This window comes from Seriola dumerili, unplaced genomic scaffold, assembly GCF_002260705.1.
Source record: "Seriola dumerili isolate Sdu_G_001 unplaced genomic scaffold, Sdu_1.0 BDQW01000047.1, whole genome shotgun sequence".
Taxonomy (NCBI): domain Eukaryota; kingdom Metazoa; phylum Chordata; class Actinopteri; order Carangiformes; family Carangidae; genus Seriola; species Seriola dumerili.
The window spans coordinates 879,867-903,990 of NW_019174302.1; the positions used below are offsets into that span (position 1 = coordinate 879,867).

A 24,124-nucleotide genomic window follows, 5' to 3' on the forward strand; every position below is an offset into this window, starting at 1 on the left:
CAGAGGGGATTGCAGCCTGGGTTCAGAGCTTCTCTTGGCATTAGTGAAAAAGTGTGGAGAACTGGAAGGAAGCACGGAGGGGGACCAGTGAATAGAGGTAATATCCATTCTCCCTCTGTGGCAGAGGAGTGTTAGGGCAAAGGTGGCAAATTAGAGGGGAGGGGGGGGGGTAAGACGTCAGGGGGTGAGGGAGAGGGGGAGGAAGAGAGACGTCCATTCTCCCTTTGGTATTGAGGAGTTTGGGTGAAGAAGGAGGAGGTGGGGGGGAGGAAGAGGAGAGGGAGGCTAACGTGTTCATTAGCACTAAATTATCTAAAGGAGGGAGGAACGGGGGGGGGGGGGGGAACTCAGCCCCAAACATTTAACTCTCCTCAAAGTCCTGAGATGAGGACTCCAGTTTGCTTTTCTTGCTGGGTGGGGCCTCCGCCTCCGAGTCCTGCAGCGAGAACAGACGGATAATGTTCAGTCGTCAGCAATAATACAAAACGTCATCAATTGGAAATTCTACATTTAAAATTCTACAACTTTATATAATAAAAACACGGACGTTCGTGAACAAAACTCCCCATGCGAAGCCAGTTCACTGTCACCTGGTGTATCCACGGTCCTACTGTATCTATGTGACTACAAATATCCATTCAACACTGACTGTTGTAGGTGTAGCAGTGAAGTCAACACGAGTCAGTGAAGAGAGTGTTGACAAAATAAATCTGTATGTTGTTTATTTGACTCTTTAACAGTTTAATACAGTATATAATGTTTCTTATTGTTATTTATTTGTATTTTATCTTCTCAGGAATCACTTGTAAATGAGATTTTGACGTGAATGTGACTTCCTGATTGAATCAAATATAAATAAATAACAGTCACGGTCACACGGATCAGGTGTGACTGGAGTTTGAAGACAGATGTGCACAGGTGTTCGTACCTGAGTGGCTTTGCTGTCTGAAGAGTCCTTCTCCCCTGAGGACAGGCTGTCTCTCTTGGCACTTTGTGCTCTCTCTGAGGTCTCTGATGAAGGGATGGTCTTACCTGTAACATGATCACACATGCACACGTCAGACCAGGAGCACGGTTCTTTATTTCACAGCAAATACAGAGAGCGAGCTGCACGCCGCACAGTACAGGTGATGTGCTGCAGCTGCAGACCCCGTCTCTGACTCTTTAATGACACTGTGTGGTTGAGCAGAGTAACTGCAGAGTCTGAATGGATTGACACAGCTGAGACACACTACTGTTCTCAGCCAGAGGTGAGTGTTGGTTCAGCAACAGGCGAGAAAGTAAAGTGGAGTATTAGAAAGAGACGGAGTATCAGAGTCACACTGAGGAAAAAAACTCTGAAATGTTCGAGAATAAAGTCGTTATTTTGAGAATATTTCAAGAGAAAAAGTTGTAATTTTATGGCAAAAGTTATTATTTCTAGAAAGAAGAATCGTAATAAAGTCACAATATTGTAAAAATGTAAAATTTCGAGAGAACAAAACAATTTCTATGAATATTACAATCAACAGTCAGTGGCAGCTGCTGTTTGTCTAACGACAGAATAAACTCAGTTTCTTCAGTCTTTTCATTGTCCTGATGATGATGATGATGATGATGATGATGATGATGAGCCAAAAGATGAAATTTCTCCTCATTAGTGAAACCTAAAGTAGATGTAAAAGCTTCTGATGTTTCCCCTCTAAATCAACACGCAACCTAAAATTACAACTTTAATCTCATTATATTTCGACTTTATTCTCAAATTTAGCGACCCCCCCCCCCATAGGCAAAAGTTGTTATTTACTTTCTCCGTTCATTGAGCTGCTGCAGCCTTTTACCGTCATCAGGTGACTTTCAGTTCAGACGTGTGACTTGTGTTGCAGGAATATGACGGGCGAGATGAAGTGACCTGGAGGTTTATTCAGACGCGAGGTCGAGGTGTAAAACTGCCGTCAAGCTAGAGGGTGAGAGTAAGGCGGAGACGGAGGAACCTAGAAGAAGGTTGACGGTTGAAATCTCTGGGGGAGCCGCAGCTGCAGTGTGTCTGTGTCCCTTCATGTATTTTCACTTTATGTATTTAATGACAGGGAAGCCGCCACTCTAATTATCTCTCAGCGTGACGCCGCTCGTCCTGATGTTGCGAGACAGAGACGAGATTAGGGGAGAAAAACGAAAAAAAAAACAAAAAAACAGGATGTGGCTCGTCATTCGCCGTTCAGCATCACCACCACCTGCGAGCTGTTGACTGGAGGTCAGTGATGCGATCTGTGTGTGTGTGTGTGTGTGTGTGTGAGTCTGACCCCTCTTGCTGTCCGGGCTCTGGTCAGTCTTGGCCTCGCTGTTCTCACGGTGAGACAAGGCGGTGGGCTCGGGGGCGGGGCTGGTGCTACAACTGTTTTCCTGTTTCACTGGGGATGAGTCAGCGATCGAGCTCTGGTTGCTGTTGTCGTCTGGCAGAGACAGATCGATTCATTTTAGTTTGAGATTATCCAACTTTCATCGTAGACACCAAACACATTTTTATTATGCTTCTGTATTTCATCATTAGAATTAGTTTGACATTCATATCTTTCACAGAAGATGCAGAATCTCCCTCAATTACTCAAACACAAGCAATAAAGATGCTTCTTTTAGATGTTTGAATTAAAGGCGTCCCTTTTCATCCTAGCTGAACAAGTTATTCCATATTTTTCTTATTGTCAGTAAATCCCATGAAAAGACTTAAACCAGCAACATTTACAAATTGATCTAAGCCTGGTGTTATTCCTCTGAGCCACAGGGCTTCACTGTTGTTCAGAAACTATTCAAAAACACATCAGTGTTTGCTGCTTCATTACTTCAAATACTCACTAGAGCATCAAAAGTGGATTAATCCACCGCTGAAAATAGTCCCTAACAAACACACTGTTTCCTGTTTTGGTAGCGTAACTGCAGTGCCCAGATGTTTCAGGTGACCGAGCCTTTTTAAAAATGAAACAACACTTTTGTGACTCATTCTTGAACAAGTCCCTTCATGGTATTGACTGACAGTAAGAAGAATATCCCCAGCCTTCAGTACCTACCATGCATGTCCATCATGCCTGGAGAGGAGCTGTTCTCTGGAGTCGTCAGCTCTGAGCCGTACTTCTCATCTTTGCCCTTCTTTTTATTCTTGTTCTTCTACAATTGAGAGAAAAATACACTAAATTAAATCCATTACAGTCCCATTAACATGTAGTGAGACAAACAAATATAAAATGGTGCAGCAAGGAAAAAGAATATGCATTACAAAAAATATTTAAGCCTTGAAACAAAGGTCAAAATTTTCCTTTTATATATTACAGTTTAATGTTACTGCAATCTATACATGGATATCCTGTAGATAAACCAGCTACTGTATGTCCATTCAGGAACATATTGATCTCAGCAGTCCAGTTGCTCCCACACGTTACAGTTTACAGTCACAGTTTGACCTGTATATGGACACTGTGTTTTGTTGTTAATATATAATCTTTCCACCTTCTTGCCTGTAGATAATGGCCATCATCAGCCATCATGTTTGCTTATCCTAGTTTCAGGCCTGACATGAAAGATGTTTTTCACTGTAGAGCAAACTGATTGATTGGTTTCTCTATTGAAAACAAAAGAAAGAACAAAAATTTCCCATCACGACTCCACTTTTTTTTTTTTTTAATTAAACTTGCTTGTTTTTGTCCGAACACCAGTCCAGAAATCAAATACATTTAATTAACAATGATATAAAAGAATTTTGGCGTTTCAGTTTTAAACAATTAATCAGTAGTTGAAGATGAATTTTTCTGGTAATTGTTTCAGCTTTGTTGTTTTGTTTTAGCTGCAGGTCACGTCCTGAGCCGTTTGTCCTTGGATCTGTGTGTGAGTACATTAAAAACTACAGGAAGTGGGAGTCAGATTCATTATACGTATAAACATATAAAAAAAAAAGAAGCTGATTCTGAAAAGATTTATTAATTAACTGATGTTCCTCGATGGTGGAACGAGCTCCTGTCAGAGCAGGGGCAGCAGCACTCACTCTGGATAAAAGCATCTGCCTGAATGTAAATGTAAAACATGTGGCTGATAGTGCGTCTGTTAATGTCGCTGAAGAGGCTGAACTCACATCATCTGACTTGGGCTCCGTCACTGGCACCCACTTGTAGATGCGAAGGGACGTGTCTCCAACAGTCACCCATTTCTTCTCCCTGTTAAAAAAAAACAAAACAAAAACAAAACACGAGATGACTCAAAACCTCTGGGGAGCGACACGTTACCACCCCGGCACTTCTGAATCAACATGCTGTGAAATAACGCAAAGCAAAAAGCACTGCAGTCATTCTATAAAACACCGTATAAATATTACAAAACAACAAAAGGTTCCTGATGAGATGTTATAGTGATATGATTTAAAAGCACAGCGAGGTTAGTTTTGTGTTGCAATTGTAGATTATTTTCATTACAAGTTAATCTCTCTACAATTTCTTCTTCTCTAATAATCTATGAGCCTGTTTGTCTAAAACTGTCATTAATTTCCCGGTGCCAGTTATTACATTGTCTAATTATTTGTTTTATCTGCCCAAAACGCAAAAATATTCAGTTAACAATGATATAAAACAGCATTTGGGAAGCTGAAAACTAAGAATGTTAAATGACTTAAACCTGTTCATGAATGGAAAATGTCATGTTATAATAAATACGCTCTAAAATCACTAACGAATCCCACAGACTCTAAATACAATAAGATAAAAGCCGTTTTAAAGACATCACCGTGGGCTTTAGAAAATTGTGACAGACATTTTCTTCTATTTTCTGACATTTTCTACATCAATAAGAGCACTGGAGAGAATAATTGGTGCGATAACCTGTAATAAAAATAATCCTTAGTCGCAGCCCTGAATCATTTGCTCAGAAAATAGTGAAAAATCTCAATTTTCCATTTCACAAAGCCGAAGTTGACATATTCAAATAACTTGTTATGTGTGACCAACAGCCCAAAACCCACAGAAAACTAAGAAAATAATCAATATTCACTTTGAGAAACTGATTATAATGACTTTAGACATTATTGCTTAAAAAATTAAAAAGAAAAAAGACAACTTAATCATCTGACTGAGCTGACTAATCATTTATGCTCCAAAATGATGATTTTAAAAAACACTATAGTAACATAAAATCAACATTTTCATTAATCTGTAGATTATTGTCCTGATTGATCAAATGATATTCAGTTTACTAATGTAGAAAACAAAGAAAAACTTGTACCTGTGAATTTGACATATCTGCTTCAAAATAAATGACCTAAATAATTTATCAAGAAGTACAATAACTGTGGTTTGACTAATCGATTAATCAACTATCTTGAAGTCACTGTAAAGTAACTTTTAAACAAATAATGTTAGTTTACAGCAACAGAAAACAAATTCTTACTACAAAGTCGTAAGTATAAAGTAGAAAAGGTCAGAAAACATAAATCATCAAAACATTAATGTTAAATGTCACGTGCTCCATATTTACTCTGAATGATATTTCAGTTTGATCATTTGTTTTATTTTATCAACTTTTTCGTTAGAAAAACTTCTGACTTTGACCTGGGGACGTTTGATTAAACCACCTGATAAAAAAAAAAAAAATCATCAGCTAAATTCGGGGTTAAACAGCAAAAATCCAAAAACAAGATATTCTCAGATTGACTCCATGTGTGTTTGAGCTGCTAAATGTGAATAAAAATGTGTTTTTTCTTGTGTTAAACGTTAAGACTGAGTCACTACGTGTTCAGCCATGCACTACAGTAGCCTACTTCCCTCTCCCCACCCCCACCGAGCCTTATTCTCTATCAGACCTAAAGGCGACTCAAAGCGCTTAATTTAAAACTCCAGACGGACTAAACTGCTCCGACTCCGGAGCGCCGTCGTCAAATTGTTTCCAAGTCGAGAGTTATTGGACGTTTCGGTCCTAAAAACCGCCGCCGCCGCCCGCGCTGCGAGCTCCACAGCGGGCAGCAATGGCTTCATGTGACTGCATCGAAATGGCTTCTGGGTTCAACCCTTCCCGTTAAAATCAGCGAGACAAAAAAAAAAAAAAAAAAAAAAAAAAAAAAAAAAAAAGGAGAGAGAGAGAGAGACACCGGGTACATGTCTGATTCCGCCGCCGAACGACGGTCGGGGTGGTGCACCGCACTAGTGCGCCCCGGTGCACCTGAGCTGCAAGTACATCTGCCGAGAATCCCGTTCAAAAACCGTCCTTTAATTTCTTTCAATTTCATCCCTCACTCCGTCTCGCTCCTTCCCTCTCCTCCCCCAACAAGCAAGCCTTTCTCGTGTTAGATAACCGAGCCTGCTTCTTTCTCTTCGTCCTCTTACCATTTTCGTACTTTCTCAATAGCGGCCATAACCCGCTTGATGTCATCCTTCGCCCTGCTCCGGGTCTCAGCTCGGACCGACCTGCCCGACATTGCCGCGGTGGTTATAATATTTTTAAGCTCGCCGGCAGTTCAGACACAATGCAAACAGTAGAGCGCACAGAGGAGCCACTGCGCATGCGCAGGCCGATAGAGCACAGAGGGAGGGAGGGAGGGGGGGAGCACGGCTGCAGCTGCACTATGAAGACAGATCTGTCTCCTGCTGTGTGAGTAGGAGAACAAAGAGCCAGCAAACAGCCTGGATACAGGGCAAGTAACTAAGTACCGGAGCCGGACTGAAGTGGGCAACTACACCCGGATATACCGGGAAGAGCCAGGTTTACCCCATAAAACCTGGATCCACATAGATCCAGATAGATAGAAAGATAGATAGATAGCATATCAAATAAAAATATACAACATATATAAATCATTAGCCATAAATAAATTAGAAACAGAAAGAAAAAGATAGATGCAGCTGCTAATTTGTGATGTCTACACTTTCTTTATATTGTAATACATTGTGAACCTGTATTAAAGACTATTGATTCAGCTCTTTGAAGGAGGGTTTTGTTAAACTGCACTGTGTTAAGTTGACTTTTATTTTGCCCACCCTGTTCAAATCAATGAGGTTTAGGCCAAACAACACACACACACACACACACACACACTGCAGCCTCCCAAATGATCATTGTAACCTTCACCTTCACCTTTATGGCTTTTCAAGGCTTTTCTGCAACAATTTGAAACTGTTGGATTAAGGATGGTCTTCCTTTTTATTTTGTGACCATCAAAAACTGATCAAAACTTTGGTCCAAGACAAGATCTCTATCCGGAGAGCTAATGCTCGAACTTCAGTTAAGATTTGCTATGAATAGCATATGGTCTCCTAATATTTTGTCAAACTATTCTTTAGTGCCAACCACAGCCAAAAGTTTACACACTGAAATTCTATGTAATCTTATCACACTGAAAATCTAATGTTTCTTATTGTTGCAGTCTACCTACTATACAACTGGGAAAAACTAAATGATTGATGAGTAAAGTTAAGAGAAACTCAAAATTACCATGCTGCCCTCTGGTGGCGTAATTTAAAAATTACGCCACCAGAGGGCAGCATGGTAATTTTCGAAGGTCTTCGTCACTGTGAGCGTTTTTTCAAATTTAAATAAGCTTTAGGAAATTCTTCTGTGCTGTTCTGAATTATCATTTATAATAAATAAAGAAAAAAACAAATGAAATAGTCATTCGTTGTATAAACTACAACCACACTCTAGTTTTTTAAGCCTGAATCTTTTATTCAAATCCCTCAAAACCAAACTGAATTCGACTTCTCCGACCGCACGTGAAGTGACTACGTCATCTCTCCGCGACACGTCAACACGCACCCCTTCAGAAGCTAACGGTGTGCAGCTCCGCAGTCACTGACAACAACATAACACTGTCCAGACAGAATTTAACGTGTTTTTTTTTGCGGTAGTTTGAAAACTGTGACATAAATAGTTTGTTTAAAGGTTTGTCTTGAGTCTCGTGAATAATTTAACTTGTGACAAGGAGCGTTATAAAACTGTGGACTCAGTAAAGACTGTGATCCACCGTGGTTTGTCTTCACCGTAGAAACTACACCTGTTAGCCTCTCCGGCTCGTTTCACGATGAATGAAGAAGGTAAATTATTTCAAGCTTCTCATTTAGTGTCATAATATGTGTTTAAGCGCAGATATTAAACCTATCCAGGTGTGAGGCAGTGAGGGGGGACAGTGAAACACATGGGAGGGGTCCTTAAACAGAGTTACAAGTTTGAATTTTATCTGCAATTTAAATGTTTTACATCATCAACATTATGAGTAAACCATTTCTGTTGGATTGATGAATATGTTAACATATTATTTTATGTATTTAACACAATATTACAGCCTTTAAAGGAATGATGTCATTTCAAGATGGCAGTCAGAGGAAAGTGTGCTATACTCTGAACAGTGAGCTATTAATATAATAATTACATTTTTTAATGAAACAGAATTTCCTTCAGTTTCAGAAAATTTATCAGTTTACTGATGTTAATAAATCTTTAGCAGTTACACAAGTAAGACTGGGTTATTATTACTGAACGCTGCTTTCTGTGTCAAAACAGGTTTATTACTATGTAAGTTTCTAAACTTTAATTGTATTATATTTATGTTCCATCAGACTGGGCTGCACTTATTAGACCCTTATTCATCTTAATTCTGCAAATAAAATGTATTTGGATGTTTGTGAAATCCAGTAACACAGTAATACTTCACCAGTGTAGGGACCAGAGTTTGATGGTGTATGGGGTTAGATGTGTTCACTTATATAGGTGTGAACAATGGATGTATCAGAACAGGATATTGGAGTTCAGATTTTTGTGTTGGTCCACTCACTGTGTCTCGCTCTGTCCCGGGTCAGAGCTGGTGGAGTATTTCAGGGCTCAGATGAGGAAAGATCCGGACATAGCCTCTGCTGTGGCCGCTATCCGCACTCTGCTTGAATTCCTCAAGAGAGACAAAGGTGAGTTCACTCCCAGCACCGTCATTCCAACACCTGTGAATCATGTAGCTCCTGTAGCTTTTACAGACCAGGTGCGTCCTGGTGTCAGCCCTGTTCAACAAACTCTTCCTGCCCCCTCAGGTGAAACTATCCTGGGTCTGAGGGAGAGCCTGAAGTGGGCCACAAACTGCCTGACAGGAGTGGACTCCTCTGTGGCCGTGTCCTCAGGAGGAGAGCTCTTCCTGCGTTTCATCAGCCTCACATCACTGGAGCACCAGGTGAGTTACCTGCCTGGTACAAACTGCTGGTCCACATCACGTCTGAAACAGCCCTACATACTGTATTTAGCACTATATCTCAGAAATGCCTCGACAGAATTTCTTCAAATTTGGCACAAACATTCACTTGGACTCAAGGATGGACTGATTAGATTTTGGTGGTCAAAGGTCAAAGGTGAAAAAATTGCACAGAGTTTTGTTGGTGGAATTTTTGAACTGGCTTAAAGAGAAGTGTGTTTGGGACTTGTTTGTTTGAATGACCGACTTCCACAGCCGGTGGAATTCATTGCTGCTTTTCTTTTTTTTTTCTTTTTCATTTTATTATACTATGAATTTCTGGCTCCTAGATGAGAGCAAACAGCTACATTAACTTCATCAAAAAGAGTGTCACAAAAAATATGTTATTACAAGGCGAGCACTAACTTTTGTTGCTCTGTGTATTTCAGGATCTGTCGCGCTGTAAGAAGGTGATGGAGGAGAGAGGAGAACTGTTTCTAGAGAAGATCTCAATGTCCAGGACCAAAGTTGCTAAACTCTGTCACACCTTCATCAAAGATGGCACCGTAAGTACAGTATTTGTTTTACATACGTACGTGGACAATAAAATGTTAGTTTGCTCTTTTTTGTACAACTATTTGATGTTTATCCAAATTCCTAAGAATTTGTTATGCTGTACTGTGTGGACTGTATCTCTATTATGAGTATAGATCAGATTCAGAGCTCTGTGCTCTTTTAAAATACATACATTTAGTTTTTTTGTGGAAAATACATATCATTAATGTCTAGAGTAAATGGTAAGGGACCTAATATTGATCCTTGTGGGACACCTTATCAACCATTTGAAGATTTAAAACCACAACAGTCTGAACTCTGACAACCAGCCAGAAACAGAATCATTAAAACCAATGGAAATCAATTTATTGAACAAAATCTTGTCATCAAACTCCTGGGACATATAAACAAAGAGCACAGCACAATGTTGATTTTCTTTAAGCAGGTTAACAGTGTCATCCACAACAGCAGTTATTGCACTATGAGCAGGTCTAAATCCTGACTGCTGTGACTGTTATTATCGTCCAGAGAGACACGTTGTGAGTTGGCCAGTGATTCTAGGATTTAAGTACAGTTTGTACACAGTTTGTTCACAGTATTCAGACAGGGACTCATTTATTCTCATTTGTCATCCAAACGTTTCTCTTGCAGAAAATCCTGACTCACTCCTACTCCAGAGTCGTGCTCAGAGTGCTGGAAAAAGCTGCAGCGGAGAAGAAACGCTTCTCTGTCTATGTGACTGAATCGCAGCCTGACTCAGCTGGGTGAGTGAATAGTGTCAGTAAAATGCGTCCCAGTTTTATTCTGACGAGACCCACACACACACACACACACACACTCATTGAATCAGTGTTTTATATAAATGTCTTTGTTCAGGCGACAAATGGCCGAAGCCCTGAGAAAACTCAATGTTCCAGTAACGGTGGTCCTGGATGCAGCTGTGGGGTAAATACATTTATCATCAGTGTCACACATCGTCAGCTTGAACTCTGAGCGGAGTTTATTTAGTGTATTTCTCTCATTTTTTTCCCAGGTATGTCTTGGAGAAGGTAGATCTAGTTATTATTGGTGCAGAGGGAGTCGTGGAGAGCGGAGGAATCATCAACAAGGTGTGTTCCAGGAAATAGTCAGAGCCCTGTATCACAGAGAGTGTTCAGCTCAGTCTGGGTGTCTGGGTTAACCAGCTTCCCTGGTGTTAGCATGGTGAGCTACTCCAGCTTTTTTTATGACGCCAGGTAGCCACTAACCCAACTGTTCTCTGTGATACAGGCCACATGCATCAGATAAACGAGGTGTTGATGTAATGAGAAACACAGGCCTAAATGTTTCACCTTCGTCCTTTCGCAGATCGGCACTTATCAGATGGCGGTTTGTTCGAAAGCTCACAACAAGCCCTTCTACGTCGTGGCGGAGAGTTTCAAGTTCGTCCGTCTCTATCCGCTCAACCAGCAGGACGTGCCGGATAAATTCAAGGTATCGCGTCATGTATGACGACAGAGTTTCATGTCTAGTCTTACTTTGTGTTCACAGTCGTAGGCAACAGTTTGGGAATTCTTTAGAAGTGAAAAAATGTAAATCCAACTCCTGCACAAAGACGTTAAACATTGTTTTTTTTTAAATGTTACTTTTTATTTAACAACGTTAACGAATAGAAAAGAAACACTGATGGTATTGTACTAATATTTTATTACACAACTGTAATGTCTTGTCCTTTCGTCCACAGTACAAAGCAGACACCCTGAAGACAGTCCAGAACCTGTCAGAGGAGCATCCGATGATTGATTACACACCTCCCTCCCTCATCACCCTCCTCTTCACTGACCTGGGAGTCCTCACCCCGTCCGCCGTCAGCGACGAACTCATCAAGCTTTATTTATAACTCCGTGCCTCACAATTCTCAAATAAAAATCTTATGAAAAGCTAAACAGATGTCAGTGGGCGTGGCTTGGGATTTATTTTAAGTCCGTTTTTGTTTTTTTACATGGAAGAATTTGACTCCGGCAGTTTTATGAAACATCCTGTTGCTCTGAGGCGTCGTCGAGTTCCTCCGTTTTGTGTTTTGACTTCGGTCCAGTTGTTAGTTGTTTCTCAAAGGCCTCCTCGCTGATTTGGCCTTTCTTTAGTTTCTTGAGGAGACGAGTGTCGTTTAAAAGCTCCTTCATGTCTTCATTGTCCACGTCAGAGTCCTGCAGACACAGACAAGACAAACAGAGAGACACAGATGAATCTAATCCTAATGTTTTTATCAATACGTTCAACGATCAGTGAATGGAAATACCTCATCGTGCTTCCTCTTGGCTGAAACCTTTTTCCTGCGATCCTTCTTGGCCTTCTGTTTGGACCAGGACTTGTTCTTGGTGAAAGTCCTTCTGGGGAGGGGATTCGTTTCTCTCTCTTTCAGCATCTTCTGTCTCTGTTTCTGCCTGTTCTTGTCCTTGTAGCGGATGGTCTCTGTGTCCACTGTCGTCTCGGCGAAGTCGGGGAACGTTTTTCCTCTCAGTTCGGGCATCTTCGGCAGGCGGAGGAGGGCGAAGCCGCGGGCCAAGGAGGCAAAGTCCAGATCTACACAAAGGGAGAAACACACGATGTTTTATTTGGATTGATAACGAACTGAATCTTGAGATGTCAAGCGGCTTTTTTTTTTCTTCTCACCTTTGATCCTGAAGATGAGGCTGCATTCGTGTTTGGCGTAGGCCTGGACGTATGAGACGAAGGCCCTCATGCCTCGGTCAAACATGGCTCGGTCTGCCAGAGACATGGCCTTCACTTTGGGCAGCACGTCCACAACATCAGACACGGGGGGCATCTTCTGGAGCGGGCACTGCAGACACGACAGAGGACACGTCATCACAAATCAAGTCACAGCATTTTCATCAGGCGTGGAGAAACTTCAGAACAAGAAGAGCAGAAATGAAAAGTGAAAACTCACTTTCTGGTTGATGGACAAGAAGTTGACGTAGGTCTCCTCCATCGGCAGCAGGAAGACGAGGGCGTTGCCCTGATTACCGATGCGTGCTGTTCGCCCGCAGCGATGTACAAACGCACTGAGACGCAGACAGAATAAACATTAAAGCAGGAAGCTTCTTTTATCAGACGCTTTCAAAATTAAAGCTCAGCAGATGTTGGTTTTGGTCTTTCATGAGATTAGATTATAGAAAATAAACCTTTCATTATAAACAACACAGTGATTCTACTTCAGCCTTTCAGGTGCAGCCCTGTCACCTCACCTGGCGCTGCTGGGCGGGTCGTACTGCAGCACCCAGTTAACATCGGGGATATCGATGCCTCTGGCCATGACGTCCGTACACACCAGGATCCCACTGCAACACAAGCACAAGGACAAATAAATGATAGAAGCCAAATCACAGACCGACCAGAACGAACTCATCACGAAACCTCGTCTTCACCTCTTCAGGCTCCGAAAGTCGGCGAAGATCTTGTTGCGTTTGTTTTTCATCTTGCCGTGGATGCAGCAGACGCTGACCTTCTTCACCAGCGTCTCCAGAGCTCGACCGTAGTATTCCACACACGCACACGTGCTGACGACGACACGGAGACAAGTTCATACACACCTGAACTGCACTTACAGATCTCTCCAGGAGTCTGAGTTCACACAGGATGAATTAATGCGCAGCTGAACGTACCTGAAGAAGACCAGATTCTTCTCGTGCTTGTGTTGCCTTAGAAACGCCACCAGGTTGTTGAACTTGTGCTCAGATCTGCAGATCTGAAGTGAAAGACGTCACGTGGGAATTTTTGTGTCGTTACTGTTTGAACTTTGAGTTGACTGATGTGAAACAGGCGTCTGTGTGTGTGTGTGTGTGTGTGTGTGTGTGTGTGTGTGTTACTCACAGTGTAGTAGTTGGAGAGTCTGGCGGGGGTTTTCTGGGCGGCGGCGGTGGCGGCCACGCCTTTCTCCTTGACGGTGATGCGGACTGGGTTCCTGAGGCCGGCCCTCACCAGCTTCTCCAGCTCCTGTGTCTGAGTGGCTGAGAACAAGCCGGTGCGCCTCTGTTTGGGCAGGTAGCTCAGGATGGTGTTCAGACTGGACACACACACACACACACACAGTGTTAGATCTACAATACCTACAAATAAATACACAGCACTGTGCAAAGGTTTAAGGCACTTTAGATGTTTAGCTTACGACACCAAGGAGGCGTCTGATTGGTCCCAGATTCATCCTGCAGCAGAACAACGAGTCTAAACACACAGTCCTGAAGAAGTGACTTCAGAGACCAGAAGAACAAGGAGTCCTGCAGCAGATCACCACTGTCTGATTTATGTTCTGCTGCACATTGTAAGAAGTGAATTGATGGATAAAACTTCTGTGCAGCGCTGGTCGTTCACGTGTTTGACGACATGTTGCAGGACTGTGCAGAGAGAGCCCAGTTCTTCCTCCACAACAACTAAAAAACATCCACTCTCCCTCCGTACCTGGCCTCGAAGCCCATGTCCAGCAGTCTGTCGGCCTCGTCCAGAACCAGCACATCCAGGCTCTTGACTGAACTGGCCAAGTCCAGACCGTCTGACTTCCTCCTGAACATGTCCTCCAGGCGGCCGGGAGTCGCTATCACGATGTTTGCCCTGAAACACAAGCGTCGTCACGTTGGTGTCTCTGTCTCTGTCGACACACGGTTGTGAACAAGATAACTGAAGGATAAAACATGGGAGGAACATTAAACAATCCAAGTGCGTCTTGTTAAATCATCAGACTGCAGCGTTCTGGTGGTTTAATGTTTAAACATCCCTGATTTCAGTCCAGCTCGGGGCTTCTGTTGCCTCTTCATGCATCACATACCCTTGATCCTTGAACTTCTCCACATCCTCTATCGGGTTAGTGCCACCAATCAGTAAAATCTGCCTGAGAAACAAACACACGTGAAACATTTGAGCGACTGGGATGAAGGCGCAGGTCTCTCAGCACAAACAGAAAGTTCTCTAACATTTACTCTTCATCTGGTGCTTTAAGATTTAAGGTAATATTATAGTCAAAGACAGAAAATAATAACTTTATAATAATAACTTTTCTGGAGCTATCAGCTGCATCTCACTGTCTTCATCAGTGACTGAAATAACTGAGGTGGTTAGAAGCTGCAGAAGAAGCTGGTAAGTGGATCTTGATGCTTTAATCGCTCTAAGGCGACAACTAACGAGTATTTTCACAATCAATGAGTCTTATTATTGTCTTGATTCATTCTTTGGTTTATAAATGTCAGATTATACAGTGAAAAATACCCTGAACCGCTGACTTCAATGATTAATTGATGATCAAAACAGTTGCTGATTATTTTTCTGTTGGTGGATTATAATAATAATCGATTAATCGTTTGAGCTTTAATTACTTCAGTCTCATTTCACACCGTCATTCATGATTTAATACTTACCTAAACTGTGGAAACTTGTGGAGAAACTGTCCCATCACTTCACTGATCTGCAGGGCCAGTTCTCTGGTGGGAGTGATCACCAGGGCGCCGACCTGCGGAAAACACGATTTACATTTCAACATCTCCTCTGAGAGTCCTCACCGCCCGCCCCCCGTCCTCCTCCACCTGTGAAAGCAGATAAATACAAAACAGCCATCTTGCCCGCGGTGTCGTCATTACCTGCATCTTCTTCAGCTTCTCCTCTCTCTTCAGGAGCAGTTCTATGACAGGAATGACGAAGGCGAGCGTCTTCCCGCTCCCAGTCACCTACAGGGAGACGACGTGTCGTGAGCCGCACAAATCAAACAACTGATTCAGCCGTCTGCAGTGGTCCTGAATGGTCAGAGCGACTTTTGCAAACTTTCCCTTTTATTTACTGAATGTGCTCTAGTACTGTAAATGTAGGAGACAAAGTAAATCCTCTTCTGCTTCTACCGTTTCAAGTTTTTATTCAAGGCATCAAACCTTTGGATTTTCAATCACTTGCAGGTTTAATGGTCAGTTTTACTTCAGTGAAATTAAGTAAGTTAGAATCAAAAGTAAAAGTACTCATGAAGCAGAGTGGCCCATTTCAGAATAATGTATATTATATTATTGGATTATAATTACTTATTACTTAATTATATTCATTATTTATTAACTACGTCTTGTTTGACCAACAGTCGAAAACCCAAAGAGACTAAAACTCTCATATCTGAGAAAAAAAAAATCATTATTCTATTAAAGAAATAGTTGAAATTTAATTTTCATTTTCATATTCGATTAATCAACTTGTTATTAGTGTTAATGTTGCAGCTGGTGATGGAGGGACTAATTAATGACTTCATACGCTGCTGGGTAGCGGGACAAAATCTCGTCTTAACCTGTAATAACACATGATCATTTGTTTCTTGGTTATAATTTGTCTTATTGATCTGAATCTGTGAAGAAACTACAGTTATCAGACACATGTAGTAGAAAGTGATTTAAGGTGGAAACACTCAGGTAAAGCACAGGTACCTCAGATTTGTCGTTAACGTGTTACAGGTAAAGTTTGTTACCTGGTTAAACTACAAACTTACCGCCTCTGCAGCCACGTCTTTGTTGCTCATGAACAGCGGGATACAAGCGGACTACAGGGAAACAATAATAGTATTAATAATGATTTTATAATGATCAATAAAGCATGTGTTGAAGAGCTGGTGAGAGACACAGGTTTGCAGTGGAGGTGTTACCTGTACAGGTGTCATGTGAGTGAATTTCAGCTCCTCGAGCGTCTGTAAAATGCTCTCGTGGAGTTGAACAGGTAAACTGTCCCACGTCCCGTCCGTCGTGTTATCCATACTGGACACAGACCAGTATAAACCACTGGTTCTGGATGAAGCTGTGGTTCCGCTGCTGGGATCGAGCTCCACGCTGCTCCGCTGCTTATTCCGGGCGCGCCGATGTTTACAAGCCGGGTGGGAACTGAAGCGCTGTCGCGAGTATCGTTCCGCGTTCCGTCTATTTTTATTTATTTTATTTATTTTAATCTTTTATCGTGTAAGAGTAAAGGACCTACATAACATATTATATTTTACAATATATTTTGATATGTTAAATTTGAGATACTTGTACTTTACGTCATAATTTCCATTTCCTGCTGCTTTATTCTTCTATATTGGAAGATAATGACCTTTTTACTCCAATACATTTATCTGATAACTTTAGTTATAAGACAAAATATAATCGACAGTATATATCATGATGTTTTATTACAGCGCATAAATAATTATAGCCCATTCTGCATAATGAGTACTTTTACTTTTGGTACTTTGTGTATCTTTTCATGCTGGTACTTTTGTACTTTTACTTGAGTAACATCTTGAACACAGGACTCAGAGTATTTCTACACTGTGGTATTGCTAATTAAGTAAAATATCTGAGTTCTTCTTCCACCACAGACAACTCTGATGAGCATAAAGGATCAAACTTGTAAGCAACATTTTAATGTCATAGCTGGTGGAACTCATTTTGATTAATTTATATTTTATAAATTGATTATATTTTCTTAATAAAATGTTAATGTGACTATAGAAGACAAATAAATGTAGTGGAGGAGTGAAAAAAAGTTCCTCATCCACACAGTTGAAACTCTGCAGAGCCTTTGTGACAGTGACAGTCACAGCTTCAGTGTCTGCAGTGACACAGCGGTTGGAAACAGATGTCCTCTGTGGTTCTGGTTCTGCGGATCGAACTTGGTGCAGGACTTCCATTAAAGTCGTCTCGGTAAAACCTTGTTGTTTGCTCTGGCTCTCTCACACATCAAAGCGTTTATTCAGTTTTCTGGCAGCTGGTGCTACTTACAAAATAATCTTGCTGCTGTGGGGGAGAAACGACGGTTTGATGGCCACTGATAGGAGAAACCTGTTTAGTAAGCAGCTGGGTGCGGCTGTCAGAGAAGCTGTAAACCCTCAGTGAATCTGGTAAAATAAATAAATCTGGTGGCCAGTGAAGCACTGATAGGTCACAGGCATTACAGCGTTGAGGACACTTGTAGAAACAAGACTGAACTATTTGCTTACATGTCTCTGCCAAAACACTCTGAGTTATGGAGTCTAGACCTCCAACTGGAACCACCCTCCTCTGTCCTGGAGTCACTTTCTCAAGATGTGTGCTGACCAGTGGGTGCAGGGTTTCTTGAGTAATTAAGAGGGATTCACATGATAGTGACTGAGCCGTGGTGAGTAACAGTTGAGTTTGTTTTTTTGCAGAGTTGGGCTTTTGACAACAGGTCAGACTGAGCTGGTGCCACTGATCATCGGTCATTATGTGAAAAGCATAAATTTTTTCCCTCTTAACTTCTTCTAAAAGCAGGAATAAATGTTCATTAAATCAAGTTTAAATTTTACCACATAAATTTAAGATGAGACAAAAAAAAAATCAAGATTGTATTGTATCAGTTTAGAATGAATTTCCAGTTTTACAGGGAGAAGAGAAGCGTGTATGTCGCTGCAGTGTCACTCAGTTTGTGCCTTTGTCACAGCACCTGTCAGAGCAGGTGAAACTACTCACATTAACGACGCCTCAGCTGCAGCTATGACTGCAATACAATGGAGCAATTACTAATATTTACACTCGTTGATTATTACTCTACTGGATTAAACGATTTGTGGTCAAACCTTCTCCATAAAATACTGTTAGCACTTGTTCACAAAGACGTCCGAGTACTTGTACAGAATATTGGCTTTATTATGAAACCTGGGGCATTTTCCACAGACAACCAATCTACATTTGTACAGATCCATTTATCAGATTTTATTGAAATGACAAAAAGGAGACTGTGTACAGAGCAGTTCACCTGCCTGATCTCACCAAAGATTGTTTTTAATACAAAATCGGAGCATATTCAGTGACATGCGACACCTTCGATGCTGCAGCCGTGTGCCAGATGTGAAGCTGCTGCCTTGGATTGAACTTTTTAACTATGTATGTGGAAGTCGTTTGAAAGGCGTCATCCCAACAGTCACATGTCACTGGATACGCTCCAGGAAAAACAGCAAACAATTCAAAATTGTATACAATCGTATAATTTAAAATCCCCAACCCCAACAAACTAACTATAGAAGAAGCAACTAAAGCACACAGCAGTCATTAAGTGTCAGAACCCCCACCCAGCCAGCCTCAGTTGACATGTAACATGTATTTCAGTATCCCCCTACATTTTGGAGTTACACCCCAAGTAGTTCAGTTCAAATTAAACCTATCTCAGCTCTTCTCAAAGTCAAAGTTTTAAAGTTTAAGTGTTTAAAAATTGAGTCAACACGTAAACTCTCCGCCATTTTTTTTTTAACCACATAGTGAGTCAAGCAGATTCCCTGCAGAAGATGACCACTGAAGCCCCCTGTGGCATGGATCGCTATGAATCAACAGAGCTAGAGGCTGTACAGCTTCCCTTAAAGACCAGCTGCTATGTAAATCCTTCAGATTATTTAGACGTATTCATCAGGAGTGCAAGTTGTTGTTTGAGAGCATTAACACGATGTACAGCACAGGGTCTGACTTGGCTTGGACAATGGAAACAAAGCTCCCTGCCTCTCAGACAATGAACTAATAGAATCTGTTTTCATGTTTGCCATTTTTATCATTTGTAAAGCATCACGTTTCAATCTTCATTAGGGCTACATTCACCCATGGTGACTCCACACATGCATATCCACTGATGTGCATTTCTAATCCTTTTTTCATCTGACTGCCTTCAATTAAAATCATGAGCCTTGCACTCAATCAAACAGGCAAAACTGTACTGGCAAGTGATTGGTACTTAAGTGTAATTATCAAACACCATTTGACAAAAAAAAGTCTGTTTTAAAAAAAAAAAAACTAATGAAAACTCATAACTATCCCAGAAGCTTTTGGCCATTCGTTCCAAACATACAATTATTACATTTATAAAGAAGGAACTAAATAGGTAAGGACAACAAAACATCTGAGATCCGATCACATGTGGGCTTTACTCAAACTGCCAGTCTCATTTCCAGAGTGTAAATAAACTGTCTTGGTGGTGAAGAAAAACAGTGGAGGACACGGAGGGATCGCTTAATCGCACTACACCACTCGCCGTACTTCGAAAAATCTCTTCAGGTAATAAATCTGTCCAAGTGTCATCGCCACCAGAACCAGAGCCTCGAAGAACGACCACAGCACCACTCTGCTGTTTGTGTTGTCGTTGACTAGAGGGAGAGGAAAAGAGGGTTTGTGAAGTTAAACACTTCAATAAACATGGTAAATTGGCTTTGCATATATGCTCTGACAGGAGCGGGACCTACTTGCTCTGTGTATCCTCTCACGGACCTCCATGTACTCCTGCTCATGCTTTACGGCTGTCATAGCAACCGCCAGCTCATTGATCATCTCCTCCAGCTTGTTTTGGTGGGCTGAAACAGGTAAAAGTTAATCCATCAGTAATAAGTCACAAAACAATATTTGTGCAAAGAAAAACATGCATAGGGTACACAATACATGCTGAACACTTGTGACATACAGTATGTGGCAGGTGATGCTGTCCAATCACCAGACACATTTACAGGTCATACATTTTCTCACTGTGCAAACTGTCAAACCATTCACAAACATCACGGCGTTTTGACTACGTATACTAGTACTGCACAATATTAGTTTTTTTTTCTCTATGGAAACAACACTGGTTAGAGAAAACTCTGCAGTGCATCACAAACTCAAAAGTCAGAGCCTGCCCTGTGCCCTACCATCCCAGCTGTCACCACCTACAAAGAGGAAAAGAGTGCCCAAGGTAAAGTTAGAAAGAAGGAAACTGATAGAAGCAATTAAACAAGGTAAATAGAAGCAGAATGCAGAAAGAAAAGTAGGTCTGGATCCTATATGATCCATTTGGAAAAAGGCTGTAAGACATTGAAAGTGGAATTTCTGAATCTCGTTTGCACAGACTGTCAGTGACCCACATATACACCCTTTATGTACCTTCCGTCTCCATGTCTTGGCCTTTAGGTGCCTCGCCAATATCAATGGTGAACATAACGATCTTGGGTGTCATGGTTGACATCTTGTTGCTGAAACAGAACTTGTAGGTCCCGTCCATGTGTGCTGCCACTGAATACTTTCCACTGGACTCTCTGTCGCCTTTGTAAATCTGCTTGCCATCAGGCCCCGTTATCTGGAGAGGAGACAAGTGTAAAGCACAGAGCTGCATTAGGGCAGGTCATCAACAACATGAAGGGACTGGTGGCAACATATGGCAACAGAAATCTTGGGGGGGGGGGATCAAAACACTCAGTTGTGCTTTTTAAAAGCAGAGCAGCGTTTCCACAGAATAAAAAAACACAAGATGATTAGGGATATTTGACTTTACAGTGTATTATTAGTTCAAACACCTTACTGGCTGTATAGTCAGCTAGCCGGACATATGCTAACGCTACACTTCCTGTATCGTTATGCATAATTAATCAGTCAGTGTCACACACTCCTTAGCACAAAACAGACAAAATGATGTCCCTGCAACATTTTGTCCAGAAACTAAAATAACAGTGATATACAAAGCCATAAGCCCGGGAAGCACCTGACTAGTTCCACTTGACGTTACGCAGGTAGCTAACCGCTAATAGCTAACGTTAGCACAGGCCTTGTGTAGCACCAAACAAGTTAAGTCAAAATACATGTATTTCACCATGTTAGATGCTTGGTTTATCATCTCAGTGACATATCTCACCTCAACATCGATGTCCAGGAACCCTCCTTCGGCAACCTCAAACATGAGGCCCATCTTGGTGCCGGAGTTGACCCGCTCGTAGAAGCACTCCTCGGCATGGGCGTCTATGCTAACGAAGTAGCCGGACGCGGTGGCAGACAGGACGGCCAGCAAGACAACCAGCTCCGACACGGTAAACATGTTTCAAATGTTATGAAGCGACCGTTACAGCAAGTCTGGCGATATAAAATGTATCCCTGACACAGTATATCCCGCAGGGGTGCAGGATGTCTGGTTGTTTGAGTGAGTTGTTGCAGGAGAGGAGCCGCTCCAGCTTCGGCTGCGGTGTACCGCTCTGTGACTGCCACGTACGGATTTAAACTGTAGCCGGGGAGGGACAAACTTCAGAGGGCGCAGAGGCTGTCAAGACGAGCAGATCATCACAGCAACATCTGGCGAACACCATACCTATATTTTGTCGGGAGAAGCGCTTAGATGTTAAATATTATTAACACTAAAAAAGTAATTCAAAAGTGTACGGTATTTGTTCTTGTGTATAATTAAAAACAAACAGGTTAGATAGACTACACTAAAAATAAGGGCCCCCAAAGTGCAACCACAATGTAACAAAATCATCATGAACAATGTTATAGAATAATCTGTGAACACCACAGCCTCCTCTGTTTTGACTTGAGTTGTGTCTAATATCTGAAAATAAACTAGAAATGGCATAGACCTTCCATAACCAATTATTTATATATTCTTATAACAACTAAATGTAATGTTCTTTATATTATATAAACATTTGTGTATAAGGTGCTTTTACTTAAAGCACACTAATAAACTGACACATTGAACTACCTTATTTTTAATTATCCATCTTGATATAGTTATTTCCCACCTGAGCCACCTCACTTTAGCCTACAGTATTCTTATTCAGCATCTTCAGCACTCAAACATGTCACAAGTGTTTCACATCTTTTTCCCTGTTGCTGTCATTAGTGAGTCCCCACACTGTGGCAGCTGTCAGCAGCAGGCCCTGGCACATTGGTATGTCACTGAAAGTACATGTCAGAAATGTCTGTTCACATGACATCCTCAGACACTGTGACAGCTAACCTGGCAACTCTGGCATCAGCTGTGGTGGCTGTCATTTGAGTGAGTTAGAGATAAGGAGAAGAAGGCTGAACAAGTGCATTCGTTTTGGTTGGAATCTTTTATGAACAACACATAAAAACAAAAACATGAAAACATGGTTAGATAGTGAGATGTTTTGATTCCGATTAGTGGAGTTTTGTAACAGTTCAGTCATGAACAAACAAAATCAGTAATGTCACTAACACAACACACTGGCAAAAGGAATATGTATTGAATATTTCTTGTTTGGTGTATTAACATTGCTTTATGGTCATTTCAGTTTGTNAGAAAATCTTGGGGGGGGGGATCAAAACACTCAGTTGTGCTTTTTAAAAGCAGAGCAGCGTTTCCACAGAATAAAAAAACACAAGATGATTAGGGATATTTGCCCTCACAGTGTATTATTAGTTCAAACACCTTACTGGCTGTATAGTCAGCTAGCCGGACATATGCTAACGCTACACTTCCTGTATCGTTATGCATAATTAATCAGTCAGTGTCACACACTCNCTTGGGGGGGGGGGATCAAAACACTCAGTTGTGCTTTTTAAAAGCAGAGCAGCGTTTCCACAGAATAAAAAAACACAAGATGATTAGGGATATTTGCCCTCACAGTGTATTATTAGTTCAGACACCTTACTGGCTGTATAGTCAGCTAGCCGGACATATGCTAACGCTACACTTCCTGTATCGTTATGCATAATTAATCAGTCAGTGTCACACACTCCTTAGCACAAAACAGACAAAATGATGTCCCTGCAATATTTTGTCCAGAAATTAAAATAACAGTGATATACAAAGCCATAAGCCCGGGAAGCACCTGACTAGTTCCACTTGACGTTACGCAGGTAGCTAACCGCTAATAGCTAACGTTAGCACAGGCCTTGTGTAGCACCAAACAAGTTAAGTCAAAATACATGTATTTCACCATGTTAGATGCTTGGTTTATCATCTCAGTGACATATCTCACCTCAACATCGATGTCCAGGAACCCTCCTTCGGCAACCTCAAACATGAGGCCCATCTTGGTGCCGGAGTTGACCCGCTCGTAGAAGCACTCCTCGGCATGGGCGTCTATGCTAACGAAGTAGCCGGACGCGGTGGCAGACAGGACGGCCAGCAAGACAACCAGCTCCGACACGGTAAACATGTTTCAAATGTTATGAAGCGACCGTTACAGCAAGTCTGGCGATATAAAATGTATCCCTGACACAGTATATCCCGCAGGAGTGCAGGATGTCTGGTTGTTTGAGTGAGTTGTTGCAGGAGAGGAGCCGCTCCAGCTTCGGCTGCGGTGTACCGCTCTGTGACTGCCACGTACGGATTTAAACTGTAGCCGGGGAGGGACAAACTTCAGAGGGCGCAGAGGCTGTCAAGACGAGCAGATCATCACAGCAACATCTGGCGAACACCATACCTATATTTTGTCGGGAGAAGCGCTTAGATGTTAAATATTATTAACACTAAAAAAGTAATTCAAAAGTGTACGGTATTTGTTCTTGTGTATAATTAAAAACAAACAGGTTAGATAGACTACACTAAAAATAAGGGCCCCCAAAGTGCAACCACAATGTAACAAAATCATCATGAACAATGTTATAGAATAATCTGTGAACACCACAGCCTCCTCTGTTTTGACTTGAGTTGTGTCTAATATCTGAAAATAAA

General features: G+C 41.6%; 4 protein-coding genes across 5 annotated transcripts; 1 reads left to right on the forward strand and 3 right to left on the reverse strand.

Moving 5' to 3' along the window:
• Positions 1-354: 354 nt before the first annotated feature.
• bcl7a (BCL tumor suppressor 7A) lies at positions 355-6,478 on the reverse strand. Its single transcript, XM_022739876.1, has 6 exons — positions 6,336-6,478; positions 4,100-4,181; positions 3,045-3,141; positions 2,283-2,432; positions 929-1,032; positions 355-436 (listed from the first exon to the last, which is right to left on the reverse strand). Exons 1-6 carry the CDS (start codon positions 6,425-6,427, stop codon positions 362-364), a joined length of 600 nt encoding a protein of 199 aa, XP_022595597.1. The 5' UTR covers positions 6,428-6,478; the 3' UTR covers positions 355-361.
• Positions 6,479-7,752: 1,274 nt separating this feature from the next.
• On the forward strand, positions 7,753-11,639 carry eif2b1 (eukaryotic translation initiation factor 2B subunit alpha). The gene is made up of 9 exons (XM_022739807.1): positions 7,753-8,039; positions 8,802-8,903; positions 9,024-9,160; positions 9,607-9,723; positions 10,364-10,476; positions 10,589-10,657; positions 10,746-10,821; positions 11,060-11,185; positions 11,436-11,639. Exons 1-9 carry the CDS (start codon positions 8,027-8,029, stop codon positions 11,589-11,591), a joined length of 909 nt encoding a protein of 302 aa, XP_022595528.1. The 5' UTR covers positions 7,753-8,026; the 3' UTR covers positions 11,592-11,639.
• Positions 11,640-11,684: 45 nt separating this feature from the next.
• On the reverse strand, positions 11,685-16,536 carry ddx55 (DEAD-box helicase 55). Its single transcript, XM_022739806.1, has 14 exons — positions 16,353-16,536; positions 16,200-16,250; positions 15,319-15,405; positions 15,100-15,191; positions 14,514-14,576; positions 14,150-14,299; positions 13,565-13,757; positions 13,357-13,439; positions 13,120-13,251; positions 12,940-13,032; positions 12,642-12,756; positions 12,365-12,533; positions 11,991-12,274; positions 11,685-11,898 (listed from the first exon to the last, which is right to left on the reverse strand). The coding sequence occupies exons 1-14, from the start codon at positions 16,458-16,460 to the stop codon at positions 11,719-11,721; spliced, it is 1,800 nt and encodes a 599-aa protein (XP_022595527.1). The 5' UTR covers positions 16,461-16,536; the 3' UTR covers positions 11,685-11,718.
• A 1,788-nt stretch (positions 16,537-18,324) lies between these two features.
• On the reverse strand, positions 18,325-23,767 carry tmed2 (transmembrane p24 trafficking protein 2). 2 transcript variants are annotated; one of them, XM_022739867.1, is made up of 4 exons: positions 23,427-23,767; positions 20,596-20,788; positions 19,926-20,033; positions 18,325-19,829 (listed from the first exon to the last, which is right to left on the reverse strand). In XM_022739867.1, the coding sequence occupies exons 1-4, from the start codon at positions 23,604-23,606 to the stop codon at positions 19,705-19,707; spliced, it is 606 nt and encodes a 201-aa protein (XP_022595588.1). In that variant the 5' UTR covers positions 23,607-23,767; the 3' UTR covers positions 18,325-19,704. The 2 variants fall into 2 exon arrangements, with proteins under 2 accessions (XP_022595588.1, XP_022595587.1); XM_022739866.1 differs by lacking the exon at positions 23,427-23,767 and adding an exon at positions 21,341-21,608.
• Positions 23,768-24,124: the final 357 nt, after the last annotated feature.

Bases quoted from the DNA above. Each gene is read 5' to 3' on its own strand.
- ddx55 (XM_022739806.1), bottom strand. From the start codon at position 16,460: ATGGATAACACGACGGACGGGACGTGGGACAGTTTACCTGTTCAACTC. The intron at 13,033-13,119 runs GTGAAGACGAGG...CTTGTGTTGCAG, and splicing joins GACTTTCGGAGCCTGAAGAG to TGGGATCCTGGTGTGTACGG. The intron at 12,275-12,364 runs GTGAGAAGAAAA...CCCTTTGTGTAG, and splicing joins CCTCATCTTCAGGATCAAAG to ATCTGGACTTTGCCTCCTTG.
- tmed2 (XM_022739867.1), bottom strand. From the start codon at position 23,606: ATGTTTACCGTGTCGGAGCTGGTTGTCTTGCTGGCCGTCCTGTCTGCC. The intron at 20,789-23,426 runs GTGAGATATGTC...TCTCCTCTCCAG, and splicing joins TCCTGGACATCGATGTTGAG to ATAACGGGGCCTGATGGCAA. The intron at 20,034-20,595 runs GTACATAAAGGG...TACCTGTTTCAG, and splicing joins CCAAGACATGGAGACGGAAG to CCCACCAAAACAAGCTGGAG.
- bcl7a (XM_022739876.1), bottom strand. From the start codon at position 6,427: ATGTCGGGCAGGTCGGTCCGAGCTGAGACCCGGAGCAGGGCGAAGGAT. The intron at 4,182-6,335 runs GTAAGAGGACGA...TTTTTTTAACAG, and splicing joins ATTGAGAAAGTACGAAAATG to GGAGAAGAAATGGGTGACTG. The intron at 1,033-2,282 runs GTCAGACTCACA...ATCATGTTACAG, and splicing joins GAGCCCGGACAGCAAGAGGG to GTAAGACCATCCCTTCATCA.
- eif2b1 (XM_022739807.1), top strand. The intron at 8,904-9,023 runs GTGAGTTCACTC...CTGCCCCCTCAG, and splicing joins ATTCCTCAAGAGAGACAAAG to GTGAAACTATCCTGGGTCTG. The intron at 10,658-10,745 runs GTAAATACATTT...TTTTTTTCCCAG, and splicing joins GTCCTGGATGCAGCTGTGGG to GTATGTCTTGGAGAAGGTAG.